General features: G+C 44.2%; 1 protein-coding gene across 1 annotated transcript in view; it reads right to left on the bottom strand.

Annotated features, from left to right (window-relative positions):
* Positions 1–25,264, bottom strand: part of TYK2 (tyrosine kinase 2) — a 523,599-nt gene that overhangs the window by 235,349 nt on the left and 262,986 nt on the right. Inside the window, exons 8-9 of the mRNA XM_078640035.1 lie at positions 4,932–5,089; positions 3,007–3,124 (exon numbers count right to left, since the gene is read on the bottom strand). Coding sequence (XP_078496161.1) covers positions 3,007–3,124; positions 4,932–5,089 — 276 coding nt within the window. The remainder of the gene's footprint in view (positions 1–3,006; positions 3,125–4,931; positions 5,090–25,264) is intronic.

Below are 25,264 nucleotides of genomic sequence, written 5' to 3'. Positions count from 1 at the left end.
GCGGTGGAGGAGAGGTTTGTGGCATGACCTGACTTCTGGCCACCCAACACATGAGGTCGGGTTGAACCACGTCCATGGCCCGCAGAGGTTGCTGGACTTGAGGGGTCCTCTGGCTGGAATAGGATTGGCACACTTGGATGCTCCTTCCGTAGCCACGAAAGGGGCAAAAAGCAGACACAGGCTAGGATGTAGAGGGGAGACCCAGGGACTTGGCCATCTGCCTTGTCTCCGAAGGAACAGGCAACATTAACGGGCAAGTCCATGAGGTTAGCTTGGACATCCCCAGAAAAGCCAGACGTCCTCACTTAGGCGTGGCGCCCTGTCAAGGAAATCGCTCTGCCTAGCGAGTCTGACGGGTCTAAGTCACATCATATGGTAAACTTGGCTGCATCTCTCCTGTCAGTAACAGCTTGGGAGAGGAGATCCCGGTTCTCTTCCGAGACTCTGGGCATCACTTGGGCAACCGTATCCCATAGCGAATGGGAGTATCGGCCCAAGAGGCATGCAGTGTTTACCGACCTCAATGCTAGGCTGGTGAAGAAAAGATCTTCTTACCAAAGCTGTCCAGCCTTTTGAATACCCTGTCCGGAGGTGTGGAAGGGAACGCACCATAGGAAGTGGAGGCTTGGGCCACCAAGCTCTAAGGGGTGGGATGCGTGGGTCGCCCGGTGCAGGGCGGTGACAGCAGGCAACTTTTCTATTAGCAAGAGCCCCTGTGCTGGGCGTGGACCAGGTGCCCAGTAGAACATCTGTCAAGGCCTCGTTGAAAGGCAGCAGCGGTTCCGAGGAGGAGACACCAGGCTGCAGGACCTCCGTCAAGATGTTAGTATTGACGGCCATCGAGGGAAGCTGCAGGTCCAACACCTACGCCGCCCTACGCATCACCCAGGTCCTCATACTGGTCCAGGTCTTGATAGGGTTGCAGGATTTCTAAGGGATCCTGCTGTCCCTCCTAATGCTCATCATCCATGCCGATCCCTTACGAATACGGCAGGTTGAACAGCTCTGTCTGCAATGGTCTCGGCGTTGGCGGACACCCGACTAGCTCTGTGCCGTCTGGAATGATGATGGAGAAGGTGCTGCCGGTGGGCAACGCTGAGGACCTCGACATCTAAAGCGGCACCAGGGAAGGTCGCAGAGGTACGACCGGCGCTGGTCCGGATCCAGGGATGGATCCAAGAGGAGGCCATTGCGCAGGGTCAAAATCCAGAGGCGCGGAACCCACGGGATCTCCATCAGCTGTGCCTGCGGGGCCCAAAGGCGTGCTGGCAGGGTCAGGCCACCTAAATACGGTGCACATGGTGTCTTTAAATTAATTTAATTGGGCAGGGGTCGCTCCCAGCTCCGGAAAAGGAGGGAGACGCGGAGCCGAGCCTGGAACCTGCTAAGCGGAGCGAGACCTCAAAAGTCGAACATCTCGTCACGCGATGTTCAGGGCAAAGCCAAAGCACTCTTCGGATTCTGGTGCTTTTTATGGTGCTTCTTACCATATCATGATGACTTTGAGGAAGAAGATTTCGACACCCTGGAGCGGTGCTCGGACCTTCCTGTCGAACAAGACATGGAGCAAGATCGACAAGGCAACCTCCATGGCACCAGATGCTGGGACACGATTAGCTTTAGGGACCACTCACTCAAAATCTTCAGCGCCATGGCCCGGCAATCAGAGAACGACTTCATATCGTGGTCGCGTTCCAGGCATCAGAGATACACCAAATGGGGGTCCTTGACCGACATAGCGGGGTGACAGGCGCTGCATGGCTTGATCCTTGAGGTCTTATTACTGGACATGTCCTACACGCCAAAAGGATTAGATAAAAAGCTAGAAAAAAAGTCTGTCAAAAAGTGACAGAGGGTAGCTCTCTTCGACGGATCTGTGCTGGCTGCCGCAGAAAGAAAAGAACCGACATCAGCGCGCAAGGGTGGCACCTATATAGATGACGCAATGATGCGGACGTCACAACGAGAAACCCAATGCCTAAAACGGCACGCAGAGTCGGCCGATGCCACCTATCTGTGCGCAGGGGTACTGCTATCAAAATCTACCGGATCCAGCCTGACGCCTGGAAGTTCAAAGGTAGGGATTCGACGGGTAGATGTTTCTATCAGATAATATGTATTTCTTTGTTGATGAACTATCATATTTGAAAGCAACCTAGAATATGGGTTCACAGGAAACAAGCTATTCATGCAAACAGGATAGGTGCAGATGACTGGGACAAATTCTTCCCTTAGGCTTCGTAGTCTATCATACCACTCTTGCCATGCACAATTATTGAAGTCTTTTTTTTCCACTGCAAAATATTTCTGAAAGGCATGGACAGGCTCTCTGATCCGAACTATTTCATCTTTAGCCTTAACTTTAAACACCTTCCTCATATAATAAAAGGTGATCCACCTCTCCCTACAGAGAACATGCTGACTGGCTCATCATGTAGCACAACTACTTTTGCACATTCACAGACCCACCTCTCTTAACACCCATGTGTGTAAACTTTCATCACAACTTATGCATCAGATCACCACTCCTGATTTTTTTTTTTAAAGAATCATCTCAAGATTCAATTCTTTTTCCCTTGTTGCACCCATCTCCTGAAACGTACTCATCTTCCAACACATGGAGCAACTTCAAAACAGCACTTGCTACCTTCTTACACTCAAAGAGCTTCCATTGATCTAAAACCTCCACTGTAAACGTCTTTGCACAGTCTATATCTGATTAACTGCTGTAAATGTTTGGTTAGGTTTCTATGCCCACACTCTCCCACATATCATGTTCCATTCACTGCGGAGTTGCTATGCGCTTCTTCATATAGCTTCTTCACTGCACTTTTATTCAAAATGCTCAGCAAGTATAATCCACTTTCCATTGCAGACACGCCTTTCAATAATGAATTAAAGACTTAAAAGTTCTGTTACAATAAACCTCCATCGCGGTACTATGTGCTTCCACAGTGCAAAAATACGTAGTTCCAATAAGGTCTTGGATTGAACACGCATGTTTACCTCTGTCCTCTTTACCACAGACATAATCATCCGGTGGAAGTCAACAGCGCTCCATCGGATCACATATAGGCCTTCTTCTCTCTCCTCCCTTCTTAGCTTTGCCAAGATGAACTCTTCACTGAAATAAAGTAAACGGTTACACAGACACAAATATTAGAAAGTAACAGACCACAAGCACCCAGGGAACTGCCTATAGTTCACACTAAACTAGACGTAGCTATATCTATAGAAGAAGTAACATCAAACCTATATACAATTACATTCGGCTTTGGTCATTTATAAATTACTGTGTGATGGGAATAAGGCATTCTAAAAGATACAACCATTTTGTAACTCCACTGTTCATCTCTAGAGTTCATGAAAGTAAATTATAAACAATGCAGTAACTATTTTATCCTCAGTCTAACCCATCCTTCCAGTGACAAGCCAGCAGTATTCAAGGACCCGTCCGATGCGGACACTTGCTAAGGCACAGTGACCCCATCACAAGGTCCTCTAATGTCTGGCACATGGCCAAGCACCAGAGTTGGCAATGTTTTAAATACCTTTTCAAATTGCTTGCTCTCTCCCAAAACTGGGAACGAGACGAACAGCTGAGCCAGTGAAGAGCTCATGCCAACCTTTATAGAAAAGGATGGAGAAAGAGGCCTTCACTGAAAGCAACAACATGCCCAAGGAAATCTGTAGAAGAGCTCTTAAGCAAGGGGTATAGGCACAAGTCACTGCAGGAGGAACTGCTATGTCTACAAAAAGGCAATATACAACTAAAAGTAATGGATATTACATCAAGAATGGCAAACAATGTATTCATTGACTAAGACAGGTGATGCTATAATTCTACCCTCATCTAGTTAAAAGGTGGGAGTTTATCTAAAACATAATAATGGAGAACTTTGCCAGCAGCCTTTTTATGTGTATTCGTTGAGACACTATTGTCATGGACCTTCACCAGAAGACAGTGGCCTGATGAATGTATGCCTTGAAGAAGAAAGCGGCATTTCAAAATTGTAATCAGGAAGTAGTAACTGCGCTGCAAAGACATACTAAACTCAAATACAAGAATGACACAAGAAGAACTAGTAATAAAAGAGTACAGACTGAAGTTCGTTTTGAAGGGGGAAGTACAAAAAAAACAAGATAGAACAGGGTGCAGCCTCCCGAAAGCTTTCTAGGATAAAGAAAAATAAACCAAGCATCCGACGTATGTGGGTCATGCAACGCGACTCATAAACCTGAAGCTGAGTAGCTGAGTAGGCTAATGTGACGTTTCATGGAAATGGTCTTGATGCTTACTGTTTCCATGTTGTGAAATATCCCATGGTTGCGACCAGTTTGCTCTTCTCTATGTGGATTATGTCAAGGCTTGGCATAGCAAAGATATGTGGGAAGGGTATGCCCAGACGTGGGTCCCATGCTCACTACGCCACTGGAGTCAAGCTATCCTGGCTTATGACGGCTTTTAGCCAGAAACCGGTCCTAGGATGCTTGATTCCGGTCCAGGGAAAACATGGCTTGGCAGTTCGGGCAGGACTGTTCCCATGAGGCACAGGGTCAAGACTGATTTGCATATGGCCATGTCTGAACTGGGGTGGCGTGTGAGCAAAATAACGATGGATTGAACCCAGATATGTGACTGGGGGTGAATGTTTTGCCAATGTGCAACATTCCGTCCATCACCTTGTGTGTTTTGCGATAGCACAGGTTACAACACAAAAACAATGGAGTGTTTATACACTCTCACACCACCTGTGAGAATATCACATTTGTCAATTCTAGTCTGCACTAGCTTCTTCATCCTTAATTGCTCCAGGTTAATGTGGCACGGTGCGGGACGTTCAAGTCTCATGAATTTGGCTTTAATTCATGGAGGAATTCCAATCAAAGGGGCCTGGGAGACCATAACTGAGACGAACGGCATGACTTACTGCATGGGTCCGTGAATGCCATTCAAGACACTCGTCACCAGGCGAGGAGGTGCAACCTCTTGGCACAGATAGTGGTTAGAGTCCACGAGGAGCCGGAAGTAGCCATCGACTAGGGCCACTAATGAGAGGGCTTCTTCGGAGGAAGGGAGGACCAGCTCCTGCAAGAGAACACAGGAACAATCAATAGTTACAGTGCTGTGCAGCTAGGTGGCCCCAAGCAGCAGGTATCTTCTTTCAGTCTCACATATCTCTTTATAGTTTAAAAATACTGACACAATATAAAAAGAAACCAACACTTTCTATCTAAGATATATATAAATATTTGGATTCACCGAAACAAAACAAAGGTTACAGGGACGTTATAGTTAGGCTCAGATTTCACTTGTTAACCATCGAAATTCAGCAGTTAAAGTTACCTGAGCTAATATATTTTACGCACCCGCAATGCACTGCTTATGACCTCACATATTACATCACTCATGACATATCTGGTGATATACCCACAGAGTCTGTCTCTGTGGTTGAGTTACAACCGGAAGGTCTTAATCCCATTTTGTTGGACAGTACTAAACGAAATGTAGGTCAATCATTAAAAATCATTTTGTGGAATATAGCGGGCCTCCGCTCAAAGGTCGAAGATGGTACTTTACTGAACTTTGTTCAGAATCATAGTATAATCTGTCTCCAGGAGACTTGGGCGAGAACAGAGTTACATCTTATAGGATATAAAACCTATTTTACGCCCGCACTACCAGTTACTTCAGGTAGGTCTAAAGGAGGACGACAATCTTCATATCCAACACGATATGGGGCCTAAAAACTACAGTAGTACATCTAGACCCTAACTACCAGCTGCTTAGCTTAACGCTGAATAACAAAGAGACCTTTCTTCTCCTTAATAACCTAGTGGAGGACCAGGTGGAGAAGATTTTGGCCTGTATTCGCGAAAGGCTTTCTAAGTTGATGCAGAAAGTAGGAGGTAGAGTTAGTTCTAGGATAATATGGGGGGTGGGGCGATTTTAACCAGTACGCTTGCCCACACAGTAATAGTAACTTATGTGGTTTTGTGGACGAACATGACAATCCAATAGCACATTTTAGTCATACTAGCACGGGACTATACCTGAACAATGTCCTATTCGATCTGGGGCTTACTATGGCTAATAAGCCTGACGTGCATTCTGGACTATTGGTTCCAACCTTTCGGGGGAGGGGCCATGGGTCAACAATAGACTACATCTTAGTTTCAGACACTATTGCTAACAGATTTACGAGCTTTGATGTGTTAGTGAATACTTTAAGTGACCACTGTGCCTTGAGTATTGATCTCCATTTAATAAGCACTCGGCTGTCCTCACAAAACATAGCCTGTGCCCTAACGCAGAATACCCTGCACATATCCAAAATAAATGGGTTCTCCCTAAGATGGGATAAGTGTGACCCGGGGGAAGTAACTAAAGCCCTGATATGTGCAGTTTACCCTTCGATAGTTAAATGTCTAGATATGGGTACTCCGGCAGAGGAAATTCTGTATAACTTTGAGTTAATTATGGGGAAGATAGAGGAATTGTTAACGGTTAAGTTACAAAGAGAGGCCTGTACGAAACCAGGATGGTTTAATAAAAAATGCACGGCAGCACATAAAAAGTTGAAAATAGCATTAAATAAAGAAAATAGAGACCAACAGGAAATAAGAATGCTTAGAAAGGATTACAATACAGCCTGTAAGGTGAGGAAGGCTGAATTAAAACAAGAATTATGGGACCAACTCCATAAAAGCTCCCTGGACGGAAATAGTGAGGTATTCTGGCGAGTGGTAAAATCCCCTTATTTAATAGACTCTCATAATATCCCAATAATAGAAGTCGCAATTGAGGAGTCTGTTTGGGTGGAACACTTTTCAAAAATATTTCAGCTATGCCCGGACACAGGAGTCCTGGATTCAGCGCCTAGCGTGAACCAATGCCCAGTGGCTTATCCAATACTGTGGGAACCCGCTATAAGCGAGGTATGTCTGGCGTGAAAGGCAAGCAAAAATGGGAAAGCGCCAGGCCCAGATGGGGTCCCCGTAGATTTTTTTAAATCCAATATGGATCTATGGGCCCCCATTCTAACTAGGGTGCTTAGAGCAACAACGGAAAAGGGATTGTTGGCCTCCTGGACCAAATCCATTATGGTCCCAATTTTTAAAAAAGGCGATAGGCAAGACGTATCCTGCTATCGTCCGATCTCACTGCTGGACTCACTAGGCAAGGTGGTGGGGAGAGTGATCCTTGAGCGCTTACAGCAGTGGGCTGATGATGGTGGGATCCTTTCGGACCTTCAGTTTGGGTTCAGGGAGGGATTTGGGACGACCGAGCAAGCCCTGAACCTATCAATGCTCTTAGGTAAATATGCCACAGCGAAGCAGGGCAGGTTGTACATGGTGTATGTCGACCTGTCCGCTGCTTTTGTTTGTGTGTCCCACTCAAAACTCCTATCCATGGGCATTGATGCTCCTTTGATTGATTATCTGAGGGAGTTGTACTCTAATGCTTCTGCGAGGGTACGATTTGGAGTGAAAGGGGAGTTATCCGCGTCATTTGGGGTAGAGCGGGGTGTTCGGCAGGGGTGTGTCCTGGCCCCTTTCCTCTTTTCACTCTACACCAATGGGTTGGAGGAGGCAATGTTGAGGGGGGCCCAGGATCTCCCACAAATAGGAAAACGTCTGGTCCCCGCTCTCCTATACGCGGATGACGCGGTAATACTGGCACGTACTCCATCAGAATTGCAGCAGGCCCTGGATAGGTATGCCACTTTTATGGGGAGCCTAGATTTAAGAATAAATATTAAAAAAACATATGTGATGGTAGCTGGCAGAGGGAAAGTGGGTAAACAAATCTTCCTAGCCACAGAAAAAAATCGAAAGCACGGGCCAATAGCCCTATCTAGGTATTATAATAGATGACAAGTTAAACTGGAAACCCGCCATAGAGGCTCGGAGATTACTTTTGTTGCGAGCGATTGCGGCGCTTATAGATTTTTCACAGAAGTTGGGCAAAAGGCCACCATTAGAACTTTTGCAGATTTATAGAGCAAAGTGCCAGGCAATTGCCCTGTACGGGGCCGGAGTATGGGGGTATGCAAACGTTGGTCCCTTGCAAGTGGCGGAGAATACTTTTTTAAGATTCCTATTAGCGGCACCTAAATCCATCTCAACGTTTGCTTGTCATACTGAACTGGGGATTCCACATTTAGAGGATTTGGCAAAGATTCAACCAATTTTGCTTTGGCGCAGAATCTGGACGTCCTGTAAGAACACATTTACTAAACAAATCCTGGCTGATTGTATGGCATTGGATAGTGCATCTAAAATTAGCTGGCTCAGATATGTAAATAATTATCTGAATGATTTGGGCTTAGGGGATTGTTCTGCAACACCAGACTTAATCTGCAAGATATCCAAAAAGGAATTGAAACTGAGGGCTTTAAGCCACTTAGAAGAGCTGCGAATCGCCAAAGTAGGAAGTAAAATCTCTGTCCAACATTCATTGGCAATCCAGACAACTTTTTCAATTCAGGCCTACTTAATTGTATGATTTGTCGCAGTTTGAGCGTTTCCTTCTGCTCAGATTTCGATTTAATATTTTCCATCGTCTGGTGACCTTTCCGGTTCAAAATTGCTGGGACCATACTCTCCCCTTATGCCCTAGTGATGACACTTCAGAACAGTCTACTATCCATTCTGTTATGTTTTGCAAGTTCTATGATGATTACCGTAAGCGCTGGCTTTTACCCTTGTTGAAGTTATTGGGCTTTAGAAGATGCCGTCCAGCCATGCTGCGTTTACAGTTCTTAGAGTCAGAATGGATTTGCAAACTTGTAGTGAAATTTCTGAAATCTGTTGGAAACATAGGCTAAATCTATGATAATGGCCCCAGATCGCCACGTAATTAAGTTAAATCTGCAAAAGAAGTTGTATGTACAATCAGTAACATTGGCTAGTGACCCCCACTGTTAGATTCGGACATTGTATATTAATGTACCGTAGTATGTTCCATTATTTTTAATGTGAAATGTTTTATATAACTGTGAAAAGCTTTCATGGTTTTTTATGTATTTTAAAAACCGAATAAAGACTATATATATATATATACACTCATGACATGGTCACTGATGTCATCTAAAATGACATCATTCATGCTGAGCCGAGGAGAGCAGAGGGAAGAGCAGTGAACCTAAAAGCACCACTGGGGAGAGGACCACAACTCCCATCTCTCCCTGCCACCGCTTCCTGTTTCTGGTTTCCTGGATGCCTAAAAGTGCGTTGGCCACCCGTTTCTCTGTATCTGCTTGTCAGCTGAGCCAAGGGGAGCCGAGGGGAGAGCCATGCACCTCTATGCACTGCTGGGGAGAGGACCACAACTCCCATCTCCCCTTGCCACCACTTCCTGTTTCCTGGACGCCTAATAGCGCATCGCACACCCGTTTCTCTGTACCTGCTTGTCAGCTGAGCCGAGGGGAGAGCCTTGCAGCTCTAAGCACCACTGGAGAGAGGACCACAACTCCCATATCCCCTTGCCACCGCTTCCTGTTTCTGGGTTCCTCGACGGCTGACTGCGTGTCGCGCCCCCTGCAGCGCGGGATGTGCATGGGAACGCACCCGGGCCAAGGGCGGGCCCGTCCACGCCCGTCAGAGGCTGGGCTGGGACACCCCTCTAACCTCCGATACCTGCGCTGCCTGGCTCCTCGATCAGGATGGGTAAGAAAAAGTTAACTACTACTTCCACCCCTGGGTTAACCATATCCACCATTGACTCCTTCCTAACTAAAGCCACAAACGCAATTTCCTGGGAGATCACCCTGACGGAGCGTAGATTTTCCTTGAGGGATGGCACCCATGGTCTTAACGACGTGTCAGAAGACTTCCCTACCGCCACAGTCATTGAGCCTAATGCATACACTTTTAGTCAGGGTGTCATTGGATGTAGTAATTCGCTATTGAGTACAACGGCACCAGATAATGACATTATCCCTCCCACTAACAAAGCCACCGTAGATAAGCATGCCTCATCACGGTCTACAAATGGCAAGAGGAAGAAAGGACCCAACAAAGAACCTCCCTCCTCCAAACCAAAGAAACCTAGAAAATCGTCCCCTCAACAACTCCGCGCTGAGCATGGTGCGGTAAATCCCAAACTGCTGCGGTACCTGGTTCCTTTAGAGGACATTTACGCTAGACTATCTCTTATGATAAACCCCACATTGATACGATTCGACAATATTGAACTGAAACTCGATAGTTATTAAATCCAAGTAGAGTCCCCACACAGCCATGCCACTTTAATAATTACTTTCCACACTCCACGATCACCATGAATAATCCTCCCACTGCAAGTACCCTTCAATCCCAGACTGGATGGTCCTCAGCTGCGGGTAACTCTGGGTTTGTTTTGACATGCGGGATACAGTCAGGCGGGGTGCCCAGACATTATTGGCAATTCCAATAAACGAGCCAGTCTCAACCCCTTCATTACTACCTGCCCCCGCATGCGAGAACAGACAAGTCATTATTAAGCCACCAGAGGGCTCCGGTGACATCACCCAAATTCACACAAATCAAACCCACTAGGATTTTGTGTTGAATCATAGGGGACTTAGACACCAAATCCTTAAACTTCCGCCAGCTGCTGGCCCACTTGTTTTAGTTCTGGTAAATGTTCCTGTACTTAGACCCTCACAAAGAAAATCTACCACCCAGCTCATGGCTAAAGCGTGCCACTGGTTAACTAATCATATCAGGCCAGGACATCTAATTCAGAATCACATATTAATGGCACTAAGAACTCCGTGGGTTGGGCCATCCCCCAAAAACACAAGCTGGCGATTGCGTGGTTTTAAACTTCGATAGCCTTCAACTTGTAAGAGATTTACTCTTGCAACCTTTATCTACCTCTAAATGAATGACCAAGATCTTTTCAGCATCTCTTGATTTTTTCTACAAAGTACACACACCTTACTATGAAAAGGTCCCAGCCAAAGCTCCAGACTGTTTCATACCCACAAATAGGCCTCCGTTGAACAATCTTAAGCTCCTTGGTACTACCAACCGATTTGCCCCACTATCAGGTCTGGATTCTTGCGATTGATATGCCGTCAGTAACCAGAAATCCCAGATGTCACCCGAATAGAGATCGAAGGGGCTGAGGTAAATGGTGCCATATGGTCCTCACAGGGGGAAACAGAACACCAGAGTTGCACTGACCTACATCTCGTAGATCCTGTTCATCATGTTAATAAGGTTCATACTTTGGATGTACAGAACTCAGTTTACCCTCTTTTGTCTTGGAACATAGCAGGCTCTAATAGCAAGCGGAACAACGAAGAATGGCTCACTGCCTTGACCAAATACAAGATCATTGGCGTACAAGAAACCTGGGAGATCTCTCCAATTTTTATTGATGGGTATCGGTTGTTCCAAACTCCAGCGTTGCCTTCTTCAGGGGGCAGGCCTAGGGGTGTTCTTCTTACATCGATCTCCAATGTGGTCGCATTTAATGTTCTAACCTTCATAAACACATCCTCCTACTTTCATACCCTGGTTATCAAAGGGACTGATACGTGGGATTTAATTTTCAAGATCTTGTGGTGGGACCACAGCTTTCAGACAACTTGATAGAGGACCTATCAGACTCCCACCCTAAACCTATAAAAGTTGTCTGGCTGGGAGATTTTAATATAAAGGCATGCACACAAAATTCTGCGGAGTTATGCAGGATCTTGAACCATAGGAACATTTCTATTCCCCATTTCCAGCATGATGTCCATGGAACGCTCTTAATACCATTTTAATGAAGAGCCAACTCGTGTTACGTTACGTTATAGACCCACACACTAGGTAATTTTTCCCTACCTTCCAAAGAGCCGAATATCTATCCACGCTGGGCTATATAATTTCTTCTGATACGCTTAGTTCAAGTTTTACTATGCCACAGACCAACTTTACTGTATTTAGTGATCATGCCATGCTGTCTTGTGCCCTATCATGGCAGGAGTCGAAATCCCACAATGGTACCAATTTTCCCAAACAAACCTTAGTTAGAAATAGTTGCTTCACTTTGAAATGGAATAAGGTTGATGTGGCTACTTTTTTCACAAGCTTTATCATGGCAAACCAGGAGGACATAAAAATCTGCTTGGACCCATCCCTAAACCAGGCGCTGATAAATGACACGTTCAGTAAGCATTTAACTTATCTAAGATCACAGCTGATACACCCGATTCCCGCAAGAGATATCACACCGCATCAGTGGTTTGACAAGAATTGTTCTGTTGCCTCTACAAATCTTTGAAAGGCCCTTAAATTATTACCCAGAAATACAGTGCATGTTCGCATGTTGAGGAAATCCTATAAGCTAGCATGGGCATGTAGGCCAAGACAGCTCAAATCGGACGCCTGGGACAACTTAAAGCAAGCCTCATTCCTCTGCGACAGCACCGCTTTTTGGAAGGTTGTCAACACCCCCTTCCTGAAGGATAACAATGGCCCATCTTTAGAGACCCACAGTGATGAAGATTCCTTCGTAAAGTACTTCCAGAAACTTTTTCAAAAAGTAGGGGATTCTCTTATTGCAGATGATAGCTCCAACATTGAGCCTTCTACCTTCCTTACTTTTGACCTTGATGAAATCGAACTTGCCCTGACTCATTCCCCATCTAGGAAAGCTCCAGGGCCCAATGGGCTCCCAATGGATATCTTTCTTACAGATATCCTTTTTGATCTCCGCTCTTAACTGTGGTTTTTAACGCTATAGCTAAGACTGGTTCCCCCCCCCCTTTCAGAGAAAAAATCTCTAATCATCCCAACATATAAAAAGGGGGATGCTTCCATCCCTGCCCCATCTCATTGCTTGATAGTGCAGCCATATTTATGGGTAGATTATTGCTAAACAAATTGGAAACATGGGCAGAGGATAAGGCAATTCTTATGGAAGTCCAGTACGGGTTTAGACACGGTAGGGGATCTTTAGACTAGTGCCTTAATTTGACTTTGATACTTGGGAAATACACTACAGCGAAAAATGCCCAAATACATATGGCCTCACTGGATTTGTCAAATGCCTTCGACTGCAAGGTACATAGTAAACTTTGGATTATGCTGAAGGACATGGGAGTGGAAGAGGACAAATTCAATAAGAGAGCTCTTTTTGGACGTCACTGCCACAGTATGCTATAAGAGAAATGGCAAATGCACCAAACCATTCAATATTGAAAGGCGCGTAAAACAAGGTTGTGTCTTGACCCCCTTCTTGTTGGCACTTTATACAATAAAATTAAACGATGCCCTGATTGAGGTTGCGAAAGAAATCCCACTAGTAGCGTCAACCCCCCTCCCTATCCTCCTCTACGCACATGACGCTGTCTTACTGGCGAGGACACCCAATCCACTTAAAAATCTCATTATACATTACACAGCATTTATGCATGATTTGGATTTACATGTAAATAAAGCCAAAACTCACACTATGGCAATGGCAGTGACAAAAAGAAGACAATGAGATATCAACTTGCCGGGGAACCAATAAAGCAAGTAAATCATTTTAACTACTCTGGGGTTGTTTTCGACAACAAACAAAGTTGGAAGGAGATGTTGCAAACCAGAGTTAACTTAATGATCCAAAGTACTGCTGCTATATTTAGATTTTCCCAAACATTAGGCCACAAGCCGATATAAGAAATGTCCAAAATCTATCTAGCAAAAAACTCTGTCAATGGCTACATATGGGGAAGCAATCTAGGGGATTAGCGATGTGACAGCACTCCATGTACAAGAAGATAAATTCATTAAAAGGTTATCAGTCCCACCATTATGTAATAATTTTGTAGTACATAAAGAAGCCAGCATGCCCTTCCTTACTGACGCCATAAAATTAGTGCCACTCTCTCTTTGCCTATCAATATGGAAAAGGGGTATTGTGGGTCTGACCCAATTTTTATTTTCAAGACATTCTGAACTTGGATCATGCCCACAAAATCTCCTGGCTATTGTATGTTCGAGAAACGCTAATCGCTTTAGTTACTCATGACAGGTGGGATAGCCATAGAGAGAAACAAACCGTAAAGTTCTATGAAACCATACCACAGATACCCAATCACTCTCATTCATACTTACGATTGTTGAGAATAACCAGCATCGCTTCATTCTGACCAGATTCAGATTGAATCTCATCCCGTTAATGTTGAGGGATCTAAATAATCTATTTTCTTTAAGCAACATACCACCCTGTGAGTGGGGCAACAAGGCGTCCCAATCGACCTTACCCTTCCAATTTGTTTGTCAGCTGTATATAGTAGAGAGGAAGGTTTTCATCATTCCACTCTTAAAAAAAATTCTCCATGAGTGGCATAGCCCCAGCTCTTTTCCTATTATATTTATTAGAAACCCCATTGGTCTGCTATGCCCTGGCTTCCTTTTTATTGGCCGCCATGAAAACTCAAAAGGTCTCTTGCCTTACACTCTTTGCACTTTAAGATCATTGCTTTTATTGATGTATTTGTTTTTAATATTTATGAACATATCACCTGAATAATTTTTAATGTATAGGGCAATAACTTGGGTCTTGCAGTTCCTCTTGTATCTATTGTATGTTTGGCTTTTTAAAATGTTATGCTAATTATTTATAAGTATACTTTTATGCATTTCCTGACGTGCAAAATAAAGTTGGTTGATGATATCACTCATGACCTCATCCAGTGAATGTCTTTTCTAAGACTTTATGATTGTTAAATATGTATACTAAGCTCCTACAAAAGTTGAATTAGATTAGTATGTGTATTACTAATGAGTTCTGCAAATCTCGCTGAATGATTGAAAATCGACACCCCAGGTGTTACCGCGGTGAATGAAACAAATTTAATGATAACAGAACCCTGCATCAAAATCCATGACATCAGTAACTATCAGAGTCTTGAAGAAACGAGTATAGTATATAAGAACTGAAAGGAAACGGTTACATGGAACAAAAGCTCCAAAAGGATAGCCTCCCAATTGCTCCGAGTGAGGTGATGGGGATGGTTCCCCAAGTCTGAGAGAGATCGCAGACTTTCCCACCAAGTGTGCCGAAAGTTCAAGATCTACAATAGAGAAGGATATCGCCATCGAGATACTGATGACCCCAATTGAATTTTTCCTGAAGAAGGTGTAACCATAGCCACGGCTAAAACACTGAAACGCGTCGACGCACCACGCTGTATAGAATCCAAATAAAGCCGGGGCGTCTCCATAAATACCCCAATTTTGGACATTGGAAGCCTCATAAAAGTGACACAAAGGCTTATGGATCTGTTTAACTTGTAACAACATCAGTTGATTAATTGAAAATAGGGGTTTTTTTTTGTCTGTTATTTGCATAAGTCCTGTGTGATTAGGATGTGATAAATGTTTTTCATGCATACTGTATAATTTTTATCATATGAATGAATGTTCTATTAACTTTCATTGTAAACTATGAGATATTTTTATATTCACTGCTTTTCAGGAGAAAATTTCCTTTTTTTTGTGAAATTTTAACTTTGTGTTTGTCTCCTTACGCGAAGGAAAATACTATGTAAAGTAAGAGAACTTTTAATAAAGAAAGAGTGTAAACGTTACATTTTAGTTTGTGGCCTAATTCTCAAAGAATATAAATAATGTTACTGTGAAGTGTGAATGAGTTTAGATAGTTTACTCTAAATAGTTGATCCAGGGAAACCTCTTTTCGACTTTGACTGTTTGTAGCACCCTGTTGCCTGGAACAAGTGGGGTCTTCTCTCTTTTGTTAAAAAAAAAATGCTGGACAATAGCGCATTGGCTCGTTTAGTAATGCCTTACTAATTCAATTCTTGTCTGGAGATCACTACCTCGTTTAGCAACACATTGTACTCGCATCAATGGGCTCACAAACCCTAGCCAACTTGTGGTTCCTTGGGGAGTAGGTTGTTTGCACTTGAGGCTGTACATCACTGGAATGACTCGTCAACATTGAGTTTCAAGGTTTGCTGTGTGACAAAGCGATTCCCATTTAGGTTGAAGGCTCTGTCGAGATACACAAGTATTTTTGCAGTGATGAGGTGTGTTCGACTTCAGAAGGCTGGCCAGATGTTTGAGTGATGTCCTAGCTGATACAGAGCACTGCACAATTCGTAACAACCAACGTTGTTATATATGTTTTGACTTACGGAGTTTACCAGCAAACACTTCATTAGCCAGGCCAGAATCTGTAGTCACATTTTTGAATGGAAAATGTCGAAGAACATGTTGCGTGCCTTTCATCAATACTAATAAGACTCCAGTGGCGTTTAGTCACCAATGCTCTACTTTTACAGTACTGACTGCTAACTGCTACTTTAGGAACAGTATACACTTATACAATTATGATCAAGTAATTATATGCTGGTTAATCAGAAAGACTCAAGTAAAATTTCTTGAAATAGGAATCCAACTGTGGCTGAAATACTAGATATTGACAAGATTTTGGAGACGCTTACATAATTCAAGTCTTAAAATGTTGACAACATTTCTAAGATGGAAGTAGCAGCAGTAACAAGCTAAGTTTTCAAAGTTAAAGAAAGCCTTTTCAAAACAACCTTCAAGAAGTAAATTCTAGGAATACATGTTTGCTGTGTGACTTGGCAAACTATAGAGGCACGAGCAAAGCATGTCCTGCATTGAACACAGTGTGTTTTAACTCAAGAGAATTTTGACATTTGGCAAATGTGTGTTGAGAATAGTAAGAGCAAGATTTCAATACTAAAAGTCAATATAATCTTGTCAGTGAGTCACGAAAAACGAAAGAGCCAAGACAGGACAATGACTCCAATGAAAAAGTGATACATTACCAACAAGACGATATGCATGAGCGTAAATAGTTGAGGGAGAGGGTGAAAGCTTTGAGGAAAGTTTGCCATATAAGAAGAGTTTGTTCTAGGAATTGATGCGGAGCAGTATTCACCACCCAATTGTGATTTAATAATTCATCGTTTAAGTATGGAGATGTGGAAGTTTCTGGGTCGGATGATAATTTTTGCAAACATTGGAAAAACAAAATTATATTAGACATCATACAGTTACAGTGTTAATTAAATCAATATGTCATGTTACTTTATCTTTAAAATTTATTTCTAAGGAAGAACAATCATTGGCAAAGTTTACCCTGCTAATAAATGTCAACAATTTTTCAGCTGGTGGAACCAGGACAATATGAGGACCACTTTCAACTCAAATGCTAAGAATCTGGTATATTGTTTATCAGATCCTGATGCACCAGCATATTGATGTGTGGTGTTACCATTTTAGACGTTTGTTGTAAACATTTAAAGTTGTGTTTTGAAAGAAGCATCTATTGAAGAAGAGCATCATAACAATAAGACATCCGTTGAAAAACGTGCCAGTAAATGCGAGAAAGGATCTGTCTAAAATATTTGTGGCATTAAATGAAGATGATATGATCGAATCAGTTGATGCCACTGAAATGGTGAGAACAAATCATAAACTTTTAACTACGTGTTGACCTTTACAGGGTCAACCAACAGGCTAGCATCCTCTTCCACGCATTCAGGACATGACGATGCCTTCATTGGAAGAAGCAAAGAATTTTAGTATGTTAATATTATAATCAGCGCACCATCAAACTGAAATGACAACTAAGTCTCAGCACATTAAACTTGTTATTACATTAATAATAGGTATTCGATATACAAGAATGAAGATTGTGCTGGACCATGCAGCCTCAGAATTTCAAAAACTAATTTATACATTCTTTGGAAATATTGACATAAGTGTGGAAATTTGACTTTTGCAGACGGTACCCAAGCATAATAAAAGGCTTGAAAAGCCACTTTGAATTTTAGAGCAGGAAGCTATGATGGTAGAACTTGATAAAATACATTAATTTCTACAGTTATACTATTTAGGCATTAAATTACAAGTGAGGGATTTTTTCAAAGAAAGATTTATTACAAGTAACTAAATCAGTTTGCAAAGAAAGGAAGAAAGATCAGTTGAGGCACTTGTAGACATATGGAAATTTTTTTCAAAGGTTGTCAACAACTTCCCCAGGACTGCTGCTCCTTTAAATGTTCTTTAAAAAGGTGCAGAAGTTGAATGATCAAGAAAAACACTTTTTTTTCAGCCCAAAGCATCTATTATTAAACCAAAACCATCTTGATGGCAGAAGCCAGTTGCTCTGGTTTTGATGCAGTCTTCAGTCAGATTATGGAGCTAAGGAATGCATTGTGGCTTTTCCATCCAGATCCCTTACCGATTATTATTCAAGATATTCTACAATCAAGAGAGAAGCTTCAACTTATTGATGAAGTGGTGAGCACTTTAAGAGTTATTTGTTGAGAAAAGGCTTATGTATAAGACCAGATGAAAAACTCTGACAGCATTGCTGGATGGTAAAACACTGTATGCCCTTTCAAGATTAATCATGATGCTGTCTATATTTTAAAGGTTTCATTTGCTTAATGTTCCAAGGTCAGTCAATGTGAGATCAGACTGTTTACCGAGATTACCAACGGAAAATGCAAGGGAGGAAGAGCAACACAAAGCAGAAGAGTGTGCAAAAGACAAAAGGGAGGGGTTTGGGGCGGGATTGGGGTGGGGGGGGGGAAGGGAAGAAAGGGAGGGAATGCCACAGCCACAGTTAAAGATTACAAAGGTGAAGTATGTCATATCTGAAGAAAAATGATTTGCAGAAATAGAAATGGATACTATTCTGTAAAAGATAATTTGTCAGGAGGGGCGGGCCTACGGAGAAACACTTGATACTTAATTTACAGGTCTTCGGGTAAATCAACAGTGAGGTAACTGTACCAGAATTTGTTGTGAAGGGAGATAAATTTGGTCCGCCCCTACTTTACACAACCAGATTTAGGGTAAGCACATACTGTACATCTGGGTAGAACAGCCACACAAAGTGGTTAGGCAGTTATATGGTGGCCATATGTAGATTTTTAAAAAGTAGTATGCAATATCTTAATTTTGACCAGTAGCTGAAAGAGTTAATTTGTTTATGGATCAGCTCTTCCTACTGAAGAATGTTGCAAGTAGACATACTCCCATCTACATGCAGAGGCCAGCAGGAGCATGCTGCTTTGCCATTCAACTATCAAAAACTACTAAATCCCACCCCTTCCACTAAGACAAGTTCAGCAGCCAGTTATTATCATATAATGAGCATAGAGTAAAAGGTGCTAGAAATTTAGAAGGTAAGCACACACAACCCCATCCCATTGTGAACTCCCTTTTCTGCTGACTCCCCTTTTGAGACTCAAGCTTTTGACTGATGCTTCGTGCTCTACAGTATAAAGTAGAACTCTGAGATCTAGGGGCCCCTAATTTCTGCAAATAGGCCACTTGCCATATCCATGGACACTGTTTTTTTCCCCTAATGGAACCTGTAAAAAAAACTTTTCAGTGCTCTGACGGTCTCTGCCCCATGGCACTGTGAAAGCCTGTTTCGCTAGGCCTAATGCCAGCATCATCTGCCTGCTCGAACGGCACAGATACATCTGCTTGTTTGAAAGACCCAACAACAAATACTTGGGAAATATGGGTACATCCAAGTCAAAAATACAAAGGTTGGTCCTTAGAATTTTTGGGATCTCCTCCCAATAGCTCTTGAGTTTTCAAAAGTGTCACAGTAAGTGTAGCGATGTGTCGGTTTCAGGAAATCATCCGCGTACATGGTCAACATTTGTGTTTTTGGCCAGATTTTGAATCCCAGAATGTCCCCATACCTTGGAACCCTCTCAACCAAATACAATTCAAATAGCAGGGGAGAGAATAGAACCCCCTGCTCCTGCCCAGCTGAATGGCAGTCAGCAGCAAGATCCCCAACTGACCTTCACTCCTGTTATTGGTTCCTTATATATGCTGAAGACGCATTTATTGGAAATGGGACCAAAGCTCAGGATTTCCAGCGTCTTACTCAAAACTGTCCAGTGCACACCACAAAATGATTTTGCAGCATATCTAGCAGTAGGGCATTGTCCCAGGGCTTTATAAAAGTTATAATGTATGCATAGAATTACTTTGGTATTATGCATTGTATATAACCAGGCTGGTCCTGATCAACAAGGCCTGACATGATTGGCCTTAGCCTGTTCACTAAGATGCCAGTGAATATTTTATTTATTGACATTCAGCAAGGAGATCAGCCTGTGCTGTCCTTGTCTGACTCTGGTATGACTACGATCAAGGTCTCAACATGGAGGATGTTCTGAAGCCATATGAGGACATAGAGGTAAAAAGGCAGCTTAGAAACGGGACTAGAGTGTGGCAAAAAGACGTGTGAAAAAGTAACGTAAAGATATCTAATCTATGAAGACTTATTCACCTTGATCTGGCTTTGCTGAAAATATAATGGGTTGCTCTAATGCGGTTGCCTGACCACCAGAAAAGATTTCTGCACGTTTTTGTCCGTCAAGTATGCGTCCATTCGTTTGCAGAATCCTCTATCCACTTTGTATAAGCAGCCATAGAAGTCCCTAAATGCATTTGCTACATCCCAGTTCTCGTTACATGTTGGTCATGATGGGTCCATGGTTTTTGTGACCCTTTTGACGGATCACCCTATCCCTCAATTTGCATGCTATCACATTAAACTGCTATGTTTCCCTACTAAGGTATTACTGTCTAGTGCGGAGGAGGGCAAATTATGCCTCATCAGTATCTGTATCAAATATTTTCACCTATGCTCTGATTACAATGAGCTTATAACAGATTTTACTACAGCCTGTAGTTTTGAGCCTCTCTTCCAAACGCTTTAATTGTGCTTTCAGTTCTATCCATTCTTCTATATCATTCTCAGCTACTTATTGGACACAGCAATCCTGTCCATCACCCTTGATTTGTCTATACTGAAGAAGGCCACCCTCTGGCATTCATAGTCTGTGTGGGTTCTGGATATGTAAATTCACTGCAACAGGAGTGTGATCAGAAATGGCCATTTGTCCAATCTATGAATGTAAGAAAGTGCCATCTTTCTTGCATGGTATGTCCCCACTTTTTGCTGATGTGCTTTGACTGGGTGTGCCCTGGGTTCCTACCAATCAGGTGCCCAGGGCCTGCATTCCTTCCCTAAAACTTTATTGAAGCTGAAACCCAATTGGCATCTCTGGCCACATGTCAGCCCCTGGTAAATGGTACCCTAGGTACCCAGGGCACTGTGACCAGAGAAGACCCCGAAGGGCTGCAGCACTTATTGTGCTACCCTTAGGGCCCCTGCACCCGGACACCCACACCCTGCCTTGGCAGACTGAGTGTCCTGGTGCAGACCTAAACAAAGAGTCAACATGGCACACACCCCTGTGTGCCATGCCCACAAACCCACTGCCCTGGCATTCATCAGTCACCCCTCTAGCTGGGTGCCCTATGCCAGTGATGTGGGCCCAGGTGCATGAGCCCTGTGCCCCTACAGTACCCAGGGCCATTCCTGGGCACTGTAAGTGCAGTGATGCCATTAAGAGTATATAGTGATGAGAGGTTGTCATTACGAACGCCACAGCACCATAATGGCTACACTGAAGACTGACAAGTTTGATATCAAACTTCTCAGCACATTAAACCCACACTGATGCCAGTGTGGGGTTTAATGTAAAATGCACTACAGATGGCATCTTAGAGATGCCCCCTGAAACATAACCTACAATCCACGTCTGGTCTGAGAGGCTGTCTAGGCTGCCACACAGCAGACATGTTGCTGAATCTACTGGGCCTGCAACAAAGCACATCCTGGGCGAGGTGCTAGGCCTCCTCCCCCAGGATGGGCAGTGGGAAGCTTCAAAGGCATACCGCCTTTGTGAGCTTTTCCAGACCACTTGCTGTACTCAGCAACTGCCCCCCCCCCCTCAGTTCTGACCCCCACTCTGGCGGGAAGACTGGCGGGAAACCATATGTGAGGAAAGGGGGTGTGCCAGCCTGTGCCAACTCCACCCCTCAGGTGAGAGAGGCGAGGTGAAGCACAACCCCGGGCTCCGGCCATCTTGAAGATGGGGAGCCCTGCCCAATCAGAGATAGGCTCCTGCCCCCCTCCAACAGGAGAGGAGCAGGATAGGGGGTGTACTCACCCCAGGACAGGGACCTATTGGTCCCTGCCCTTCCCCTACCTGTAACGCCCCTAAATGTAGAATTTAGGGGCACCCTGAACCTTCCTTCCTCAGATCCCAATTTCGAAACAAGAAAGAAGACCAAGAAGAAGAAGACCTGCTGTGCAGCTGCTAACAAGAGGACAACACCAACTGACTTGGCCCCAGCCCTACAGGCCTGTTGATCCCTTAACTTCCTCCTGCTAAATCCCGGCGTCTCCTGCGGACAGCAACCTCAAGAACCCCGGAGGACCTGCCTGCCTTGACCCTCTTAGAGACTGGGACTCCCACGAGCAGTAGCTCTGACCAAACAGCAATACTTCTGGTGCCAGCCAGGAACCGCGAATCCAGCCCACTCTGCACCCGCCGAGCTCGGCCTGTGCCCAAGTGGACAAAGACCCCGAGGACGTCCCCCCGGCGATTCTGAACTGAAATCCAGTGCCCAAGGACCCTCCTCGACGACCCAGACAACGCCTGCAGACCCAGAACCAGGGACCCCTCCTACCACGATCAGCAGAGGGTAAGATTTCCCGAAGTCCAAAGACACCCCTGCACCCGGCGCCCCCCGGCCTCCTGTGCCCAACTCTGGGGTGCCTACCTACCCTCCAAGATCCCAACTTACCCCTCGAAGTGTTGGTCGCTACACAAGATCCACCGTCCCCGGGCCTGCAGCCTTAGTTTCCTTTTCAAGATCTTCATTGAATAACATTGAGCGCCCGACGGCTCAAAAGCACCCGGCACCCAGCCGCCTGAGTGCCCCTGGCAGTGCCACCTGTGTCCTATCCTACTTCCCCATTTGCCCTGAGCAAGTGACCAGGAGCCCAGCACCCACAGCCGTGTGGCCTGCTAGCCAGCAGCCACCAACCAAAGGCCCCCTGCCTCTCATTGGATAACATTGGGCCTAACTACCTCTGCACCCGGCTGCCCCTGTACCTCTGAATGGGATAAGTTAGACGAGCAGAAGAGGAGTCGCATTAGAGCCATCTTACATGGCACGATGATGAAAGAATATTTGACGAACAAGATGGCTCCTAAGGGCCTTTTAGTGACCAACGCACCCCGAATATGTTTGGAAGACAGTGTGTTCAGAAAGGAATGGGCCCAGATTGCCTGGCATTGCACACATGATTGGGCTATTTTAATTATAAAAACTGCAATGCGTCTGTCAGAAGCCCTTCTAGTAGAAATACAGGCAACGGAAGCCCATATAAAGACTACAATCACTGGGTTTAAAAAGAAACTTGACGAGTTTAACAAAGAGTTAAACGAATATAAAGAAAACCTCGCCCAATCCAAGGTCACAACATTTCAAAAGGATCTAAAAAAGTGGTCATACGAAAAAACCTACCCATATGCTAGTTCCGAATACACCCCACCTGATCGGACTAACTATAATTCCGACACATCCAATGACTCCAGTGGATCCAGCACTGGTAGTAGAGGTAAAAAACAACGTGGGAGGGGCCGAGGTAGGGGAGCTCAAAATGTTCCTCAGTGGTTCCCATTTCAACAACAGGGGAACGGAGGTTTTTACCCAAATCCTTACAATCATCCACCTTTTCTACCTCATATGGGCTGGAATCCACTTTTTGCTCCACCACCCCAACACTTCCAACAAAACATGTTCCCCCAACCTTTTTTAGAGTTTGGTCGCAGGGGCAGGGGCAGGAGGAGAGGAACGAACCCAACACAGAGAGGAGTGAATCAAGTACATTGGGGACCAACAGACTCCGTGGGCGACAACACACGGAGCAAAACTCAAGAGCAGAGGGCGGGACCCAACAATGCAAAACCTTGATCACAAACCTATCCAAACTCGCCTTGAATCATGATGAAACTGTTGTTTTGGAAAAAGGTTTAGGTGTTATACCTACGCCACGTCTTGACCGTTTTAAATTACAGTGCGAATTAAGTGAGTTCTTTAGAAAACTCAGATTGAAAACCTTTTTTGAGCACCAAGATTCAACAGAGAGTCAGGCTACAGCCAGTGACACAAATTTCAGGAAGAAATCTTCTCTTACACCTCCGTCACATTTAATACCTGCTGACATTATTGCCTTTGAGCAGGCGGTGTCCTATGAAGTAGAATCATTAGTAGAACCCACACCTTTCAAAAATTTGACAGCGGGCGAATACAAAGCAATTCAGTCACTGCAGCAAAATCGAGATATCGTCATCAAGAGTGCCGATAAAGGGGGTGGCATCGTTATCCAGGATGCCGCCGCCTACGACCAAGAGTGCAGACGCCTCCTTGGCGATACGACGAATTATTCTATCCTCCATCAGGACCCTTCTGCTTTCCTGAAAGACGAAATAATGGAATTAGTTATGACAGCAGAAAGGGACGGCTATGTAAGCAAACATGAAGCAGATTTTCTAACCAACTCAGAAGGAAAAATCCCATACTTTTATACCCTACTGAAAACTCATAAAAATAGTCCCCCCCCCCCCCCCGCCGGGAAGACCGATAGTTTTGGGTATTGGTTCATTACTTGAACCTCTTTCCAAGTACTGCGATTTTTTGCTTTGGTACAATCTACTAGTACGTATATCAAAGATACCAAAAGTCTGCTATCATTACTCTTAACCGTCCAGATGCCAGAAGAGCCATGCTTTCTAGTCTTGCCCGATATAGAAAGCTTGTACACCTGCATCCCGCAGGATGCAACTTTAAAAGTATTGGCAGATGTCCTAGAACAGACCACTTGGGATTATACCACCTCCTGTACTTTTATTATTGAGTGTGCTACATTAGCCCTCAAACGTAATTTTTTTCAATATGAAGACACCATCTACCTACAAAAGACGGGTACTTCGATGGGCAGCACTTTTGCCCCCAGCATTGCAGGATTGTAAGAGTACAATTTTGAGCAAACACACATCTTGTCTGCCACTAATCCTTACACTCTCAATGTAATCCTGTGGCAGAGGTACATTGATGATGTGCTTTTAATCTGGAAGGGCACTGAAGATAGCCTCCTGGCATTTTTTGATTGGGTGAACACGTGTGACCCGCACCTAAAATTCACCCACCACTACCATCCAAATTACATCGTCTTTTTGGATGTCACAATAACCAGGGAAGGCAACCATCTAACCACCAAAACCTACTACAAGCCCACCAGTAAAAACAACCTGCTCCACTTTGAGCTTTCACCCGCGCCCACTGCGGGAGAATTTACCTTTTGGGCAATATCTACGTATTCGTAGAAATTGTAGCAACC

This window comes from Lissotriton helveticus, chromosome 1_1 (genome assembly GCF_964261635.1).
Source record: "Lissotriton helveticus chromosome 1_1, aLisHel1.1, whole genome shotgun sequence".
Classification (NCBI taxonomy): Eukaryota; Metazoa; Chordata; class Amphibia; order Caudata; family Salamandridae; genus Lissotriton; species Lissotriton helveticus.
This window is presented reverse-complemented; position numbering and strand designations above follow the sequence as displayed.